At 47.9% G+C, this 8,148-nt stretch overlaps 1 protein-coding gene across 1 annotated transcript in view; it reads right to left on the bottom strand.

The window, feature by feature from the left end:
• LOC105808350 (two pore calcium channel protein 1-like) overlaps nucleotides 1-8,148 on the bottom strand; it is a 34,522-nt gene that overhangs the window by 9,227 nt on the left and 17,147 nt on the right. The window contains exons 9-11 of the mRNA XM_012641989.1: nucleotides 6,554-6,755; nucleotides 2,588-2,732; nucleotides 1,031-1,216 (exon numbers count right to left, since the gene is read on the bottom strand). Coding sequence (XP_012497443.1) covers nucleotides 1,031-1,216; nucleotides 2,588-2,732; nucleotides 6,554-6,755 — 533 coding nt within the window. The remainder of the gene's footprint in view (nucleotides 1-1,030; nucleotides 1,217-2,587; nucleotides 2,733-6,553; nucleotides 6,756-8,148) is intronic.

The raw sequence follows: 8,148 nt of genomic DNA, 5'->3' as shown, positions 1-8,148 counted from the left end.
CGAAAGGAGTGTCTTTTGTCATTCATAACAAGCCCCTTTCAACCTTGCCAGAGTTTATGTTAATGAGGTGATCTTTGGAAAGCCCCTAAGGATAGGGGGTGGTTGCCAAGGAAACCAGCCACGTGATTAGAGGATTGGAACTTTCAGCCCCACCCCGAAAGCCCAGGCTCCAATCTCCTTGGAGGGGAGAGGGGCTAAGGTTTGAGTTGATCACAATGGTCAACGTGATGCATATGTAATGCAGCCGCCATAAAAGCCCCAAAGGATGGTGCTCAGAGAGCTCCCAGGTTGGTGAGCACGCAGAGGTGCTGGGAAGGTTAAGTGCCTGAGAGGGCATGGAAGCTCCACGCCCCTTCTGCCACACCCTGCCCTACCAGTCTCTCCCATCTGGCTGTTCCTGAGCTGTATCCTCTTAAAATAAACCGGAAATCTACTAAGTAAACTGTGTTCCTGAGTTTTGTGAGCTGTTCTAGCAAATCATTGAACCCAAAGGAGGGAGTCGTGGGAAACTCTGATTTACAGCAGGTCAGTCAGAAGCACAGGTGACAAGCTAGACTTGCAACTGGCCTCTGAAGCGGGGGCAGTCGCTTGGGACTGAACCCTTAGGCTGTGTGATCTGTGCTAACCCCAGACAGACAGTGTCACAATTGAACTGAATTGTAGGACACCCAGCTGGTGCCCAGAGAGCTGGACAATTGGTTGGTGTGAGGAAAAAACCCACCTTTGGTGTCACAATGTTGTGAGAGAGTAGAGAGAACAGTTTTGTTTTCCTTTTTTAAAGATTCTTTCCAAATACAAGATGCCCTGGTCAGTGATTATAATTTTCGCTAGAGCCAGTTCAAACTGACATCACGAATAACAGTTTTTACTGAACCAGATGTTTCCCCACCCCCAGGATCTCATTACAAGATTCCTCAAAACGAGGCAGATGGAGCTCGGAGAACTGCGGCCATATTCCCCAAATTATGACAGGGAGTCCCCTCTCGTCCCCTACAGCTTCCTCCTCCCTCCCCAGGACACACACACTCACCAGTTCCAGAACTGCTTCCTTCCGAAATAGGCTCTGGGCTCGTATGTGTACAGCTTCAGGAGGATCTCGATGACATAGAGAGAAAGGAAAAGCCACTCCGCATAGGAAACGAAGGGGTTTTTCTCATCCAGAGCAATGAATATGGCATTTATTAGAATGATGACATCAAAAACCCAGACAAAAATCCTGGCATGGGGAAAAAGAAAAAGAAAGAAAAAGAAATCCTGTCATTTGCATTTCAGGGAAAGGAACATGAGCCCGTTTAGGACTCTGCCCCCCACCATACACACGCACTCCTCATCTACAGAAGGTTCCAGTGGGGCTGGCCCCTGAAGTTCCCCTCCTCCTGCTGCCTGGTGCAGCCCCCCTGTCCAAGGAGAAAGCGAAGACACAGTGAGGAGAGAGGGCGCACAGCACCTGAGTCAGATGAACACTTAGGCAGAATCAAGGGGCAGGGAGAAGGCTTAGGGTCCACCACAGGATCGTCATACCCCTGCCACTCTTCCCTGAAAAATTAACTCCTTAACTAAGAAAGCTCCTGAAAACGTCTTCACCCCTAACGCACGTAGGTCTTCCAGGGGACTGTCACATTCATCTTCCTCACCAAGTCTGGAGCGAAATGGGTGGAACAAACATGATAGCTGGGCTCTGACTCAACTTTTCAGTTCCAGAGCAGGCTGCCCCAGGTAGCTCAGGTGCCAGTCCCCTGTGCCCCAGGGAATCCTACCTATACCACGGCCGTGGCTCTGGGCAGACAGAGGAGGGACTACCTCAGTGTTCTCTGTGGCGCCTAGACACTAGGGCCGGGCACTTGGTGCTACGTGCAGACACGCTAACATCCAACACGTGAAGCACATCAGGAGTTCAATGTTGGGATTAACCGAAGAAAGCCTAGCCATAAATTAGGGCTTTGATAAATATAAGATACAGGCAGCTACAAGGGATATTTGCCAACATCAATAGGCTGAGCTACCTTCAAGGACTTCTGAACCATTCACTTTCATGAAACATTAAATTCAAAGAATGCAAGAGGCCACCAAGGCTAAGAACGAGTCTTTAATAATAGGGGTAGTCCAGGCCACAAATATTAAAAATAAAATCTCAAACCAAGATAAATGGCTCTTTCTGGAGGCCATCTACTTGAACATAAAAGAATTAATTAATTGTTAACAATCATTCAAGCAACTCTAACTCATGGGTTCTTACCATATTTAGTCAAAGAAGCAAAGTGCCATGTTTGATTCAACTTCATATTTACTCTGATGGGGCTAGAATCTTCTGAATTCAGAGAGTGGCCAGAGAGCATATTTAGTCTGCAGCCCCTGAGCGTCTCAGGAAACATAATCCAGAAAGGAGCATAATCTAGAAGCCTGTCCTTTTGGCTAAGGTCAAACATAGTTTTTCCAGAGCCTTTTGCCTGCCTCCCTGAGACACCAAAAGCTGGGACCAGGGGGTTTATTTGTAGCTTCATTGATGAAACACATTCCATCCAGTTGGCATTAGCAAATTCCTTTATTTTTAAAGCAACTGGAGAGAAACTGGCCCCGTCTCACTTGCCTGTGCCGAACCACCTTCTGGACCAAGAGGCTTGCAGATGACTGGTATACCCGTGGCACCCAGGCTTCCAATGGGTGTCTCTTGATGTTAATGGTGACTACCTGGATGTTGAGGAGGTCAGCCAAGCGTAGAAAGTTCATTTTATCTGCAATGAAAAAACAACCCCCAAATCCACGGCCATTGTCCATAAGGTACAAAGGGTAAAGTGAATTCAACACAGACTCTTGACTTCACATTTCACCTGAAGCCTCAAAGGGTGAAGGCCCAAGGCCAAGGGGCCAGCACATGGCAGAGCCAGCCTGTGACCCAGGCCTCCTGTCTGTCCTTTACTCAGACCCCTCAGCCAACCCAAGGTAGCAGGATGTGGTTGTGCTCATTTGCAGATGCCACTGCCTTGCTCTCTGCCGCCCACCCTCCTTGCCTCTTGGCATGGGTCCTCGCTGCTCTCAGGGTCTGCCCTGACCTGCCTTTCTAACCTCAACCCAATTTTCCCTTCCTTTTCCTCGAAGTTTCCAAGGTGTATGTAATCCTTACCCTTCTACTTGAGCTCCTGCCTTCTGCTCTGCCGCCCCCACTCCCTGCCCTTTTCTCAGGGATTTACTCAAACCCACAGCTCCCATGATGAGTTCGCCCACCCCACCAGGCCAAAGCACAATGAGTGCTTTCTTACCCAACCTGGACACACCCGAGACTGACCAGCTGATGGTCTCCAGCCCCACTGAGTGCCCAGGGCCAACGGGCCATTCTCCACCGCCCGGCGCACCTTTCTCCCTCCAGGCAGGTCACTGGGCTGGTTCCCAAATCTGTTTATGCATGGACTTCCAGTAATTATGTGTAACTTACAGAAATATCACATCAGTGGATGAAATCAGACGTGAAGCGTGTTGCTGCTTCTTTGAAAACTACATTGAATGCTTTGGGCACTCCAAAGAAAGTTGCTGAAATAAACTGCAGGTGCAAAGACTGGGGCAAGAGTTTTAAAAACTCAGAAAGCTTCCCGTTTAGGGTGCCTGGCACACACCCAGGTCTCCACTTCAGTATTGAGAAGTAAACACAGAACCCTCGTTCCACAGGTGGCACACATTACACATTCATGTTGCCATTTTCCCTCAATGCCATATGGCCCCAAGAACATGAATGAACATGAGTCCATTGAGTTAAATGAAAAACACACTTAGATATCTTAAGATCTGTTAAGTTTCCAGGTCTTTAGAGCTAGAAGGAAAATACACATACACATCTTAATGGCCAAAGACACGTAAAACCCACTCAGGGAGAAGTGCAGCCTCAGGGAGTTAGGTGACATGCATAACTTGGATCCAGGGACCTGGGCTGCGTGAGCCCCACTATGGGAGGTTATGGAGACTCTGAGAATTCAGCCCAAATCTCTGGCCATTAAATCGCCTCAATCGACAGAGGGGAATCCATCAATCTCACTGTAGTCACATCTTTTAATCCAGAAGATTCAGTAGAACAAAAAAGACCAAAGAAAATAAAAACCATAGTAATTTTGTGTTAAGAAGCAATCTGTACCCATCTGCTATTTCACGTTGTAGCTTCGAGGTCAGCGAACTCTATAAAGGGTCTGGTACCATATATGTTAGGCTTTGCAGGTTATACAGTCCCTGTCACAACCACTCAATTCTGTCGTTAAAGCACAAAAGCTCTGTTCTGGTAAAACCTATTTACAAAAACAGGCGGTAGGCCATATTGGACCTGTGGGCCATATTCTGCCAACCCTTGTTGTAGATACATTATTTGCCTCATCATTCTCTTTGATAATAATTCTCTTCAGACCTTATAAGTTTTGTGTTTCTCAGTTTAACACTAGATTTAAGTTTTAACACTTTCGTTACTAACAGAATTCCAGTGTTTAGCCTTGGAAACCACAAATCCGTACAACTGCTGACCAAGGGAAAAGTGAGAAGGTTCACAGAAGGACTGCTATTCCTTGCCTATGCAAAGCTGGGACCATCTGAGGCACGTAATCCTGTTGGGCTTTCTGTTATTAAAGCTGTCTTTGCAAGTGTTACTTACACAAAGAAGTCTCTTGGGACACCCAGACAGCAGACACTACTGCTGTGTCCTATGAATTATAACCTGTGATTCCCCCAAAGGCAACAAATCAGGTTATCTATCTTCCTTAAAAACATGTTTGCCCCAGAAATAATATTTAAATTGACACTGCTGTTTTGTAAAAGGTAAAATACTGGAGAAGTCTGTTAAACCATACGCTCACTGGCACTGTCTTTTGCCACATCTATGGAGCTTTAAATAAAAGCTATGACTGATGGATTTCTTTTTTCAAACTTAGATGAGTCTTGGTCTCATTTAATTTACAAATAGGACCACAACTCAGGTGACGAAACTTAGAAGGGCTAAGGACCGAGGACCTGGCCGCCTTGGTGACCCCAATCATGAGCCAGCAACTAGAGGCCAGGGTACCTGTGGGTGTCTCAGGAGGCGCCTGGTCCCTGGAGTGGTGCCAGTCAGTCCCCTGGTCCCCCACCTTCCATGAGGTAAGTGCTGAAAATTAGAACGTTGCAGAGCAATTGACAGGATAATTTCATGTTGAATCTAATAATGAAAACCCAGGACTTATATTTGATATGTTCTTTTAATTTCACTTTTCTAGTTATTGATTTTCATTGTATTTTATCAAAGTATCAGTCTATGACAGATCGGAAATTAAAAAGCTTCACCACACACAGCTTGAGAAGCGCTGTGCTCCAGGGCTGCCCTGTGTGGCTCCAGCCCCCTGCCCCATCATTAGCAGAACATGCACGTGCTTCATGGCATGTAGAATCACTGACTGTCTCCAACAGGGGGCACTAAAGCAATCTGTTCAGGTCCGATCAGTCTGACCACCTGACCAGACACTCGACACCATGACATCGAGCCACATGGCTGAGGAGATGCTGCCTGGGGCTCAGGCAAAGGCCTTCCTCCATCCTGCACTGGAAGATGTTGATACCCAGTGAACAGCATCTTGCTACACGTTTCTCTCTTTTTCCCCTGAACACCAGATTCAAGTTCCACAGAAACTTGTGACCTTCTCACACATGCATGGAGACACAATAAAGCCCATAGTTCTGCTGGATTAGTTTGAGAGTCCTTGTCTCATTTAAATTAACAGATACTTACAATCTCACCATCCTATCAGACCTACCACTCTATTTTGGTGTATTTTCATGTAGACTTTTTAAAAAAAACTGGTGAAATGAGCGTGTTCTACAGTTAGGGTATATTTTAGTCACCTCACTTTGTGTTGTTACCTCATCTTTGTGGTCATTTTTATTGCCATCAAAATTTCTCATTAGTGACCATCAGAATTTGCAGCAGTTTAGCACAAGAATAAAAAGTGCAGGCCTTAGAGTCAGAGGGCCTCCGCCACTCTGCAGCTGCACGGCCTGGGGCACATTACTTATCCTCTCTCAGTCTCAGTTTCCTTGTTGACAAATTAAGATAACAAAAATACCTCGCTATGTGTAGGCAAAGATCATACAAGCATAATGCATGGGAAACAAGTGGCACAATGCCTCATGCATGATAAACATGCCGCAAATATTATTCATAATGGTTATCAATCTTTAATACATGAATATTTAGGTTATTGCCAACTTTTCACATTCAAATATGAAATGCAAGTTAAACATCTAGTTATGTAGCTCTTTTCCATAGTTCAGATTACCTCCCTAAGGCAGGACTGCAGAAGTGGAAGGACCACGTGACTAGGTGAGGGCTTTTGGATGCCCAGGACCTGCTGACGCTGCCGGTGGCACCGTACGCTGGAACAGACTGTCAGAGTACGGCAGGAGGACACTAATCCCACGGTACCGCTGCCAGCAGGGAGCACTCATACACATTTTATTTGCTGAAAGTGCTAGTGCGGCTTTACCCACCACTCTGACAAGCCCAGTTTGGGAGTCGCAGGAAAGAGGAAGGTCAGAGGAGAAGGCTTCTCACCCACATGGCCGGTCTGTCCCTCGTCGGAGATCCTTAAAAGGAGCTCCAGGTGGCCGCTGCTCATGTCTGGTGCCACGGTGCGCACCAGCCGTCTCCACTGGGCCTCCTCAACCACGAACTCCGGGCCCACCTTGACTTTCAGAATGTTGAACGCCTCTATCATTTTGTGACGCTTGAGGTATGCCAGCTTGCGAATCTCATTCTTAAAAAACCGGAATTGTTTATGTTAAGAGCAAGAGTCCAGAAAGTGTCACTTCTCTATGCCAACACTGCAAGGTATGCAAAGAGCCAGAGAGAAGTCACGCGGGCTGGCTGGCAAGCAGCCCTGTCTGCGTCAGCAGAACTCGTCGTACCAAGTTTCAACGAGGGAGCCCGTGAAGGCAAATCTGTGTGGTGAGAGACAGAGCGACAGGAGGCAGGCAGCTCCAAACTCCGCTCCGCCCAGGAGCAGGGCAGACTCCAGAAAGGAAGTCGGGTGTGCCACTGAGGGGAGAGAGACCCAGGGAGGGGGAAGAGAGATCTACGGCTCCGTCAGTCGAGGAGGAGAGGACGGGGAGAGAAAAGCCAGGGAAGTGAAACTAGGCAAGAAGTTGTCCCGGGCAGGAAGGACAGCTGGGCCCGTCTGGAGCTGCCATCTGGCCTGACCACAGGGAATCTTCCAGAAACAGGGAGGCTCAATATCCGTCCTCAGGTTATAATCGGCCGTCCAGTTGCCATGCCCGTCTCTACTTCTCCTGTAGATCTGTCACCAATACCATCATCATCACTTAATAGATTCCACAGCTAGACTGTGAATTCTTAAAGGGCAACGACTGTGTCTTGATCGTCGTTGATGCCCCAGAACCTTGTATGGCGCCGGGCACGTACAGCACGTCTGGGATATGTTTACTGGCTGAGGCACACTGCAGATTAATTTCCAAGAGGCATAGCAACAGTTCTGTCCAGCAGTGAAGCAGGGGAGAGGTCACCAGACCCTCTGCAGTGGCCTCTTTGGCCAGAGGGAGGAAGCGGCCAGGGAGGCCTGGCCTCGGAGTCAGGAGGGACGGAGACTGCTTAGGACCTGGACAGGGCCAGACACCTTCAAAGGCCAGACTGGCCAAATCTGGACCTGGCCCCACCGTCCCCTTCTCCTGAACTGCAAACATTAAAGTTTTCCTGACTTCCTACTTGCTCCCAGTGGGAGCATCCCTAAGCAAGGAAAAATTCAAAACAGAACCAAAAACTCAAAAGCCAAGAGGTTGTGTCTTTCCTAACAGAAAATCACCCTTTGAAGAAAGAAAGGCTTCTCTGTGCGAGGCTTTCAATAAAAGAAACAGCCCCCAGAGGTGTGTGAAGGTGGGAGACAGGGGAAGGGGGCGTGGATGAGATGAGTGAGGCGTCCCTGGGGATTCCCAGGTACGAATTAAACCTCTTTCCACCCCAAGCACTCAGAAGCCTCTGCCCACCCAGCATCTCCAGGAATTCTCCAGACATAAATCAAGCAGGCAGGCAGGAACCAGGGCAGAAACTGTTGGCTTTAAGAAGTGTCTGCGTCTGTTCAAGAGGAAAAAGAAGCTTGGAGAATATTCCCAATCCCCAGTCACACTCAGAACGTT

The sequence above is a fragment of the Propithecus coquereli genome, unplaced genomic scaffold (genome assembly GCF_000956105.1).
Source record: "Propithecus coquereli isolate 6110/MARCELLA unplaced genomic scaffold, Pcoq_1.0 Scaffold171, whole genome shotgun sequence".
NCBI lineage: Eukaryota > Metazoa > Chordata > Mammalia > Primates > Indriidae > Propithecus > Propithecus coquereli.
The sequence above is the reverse complement of the archived record's forward strand: the minus strand, read 5'-3'. Positions and strand labels throughout refer to the sequence as shown.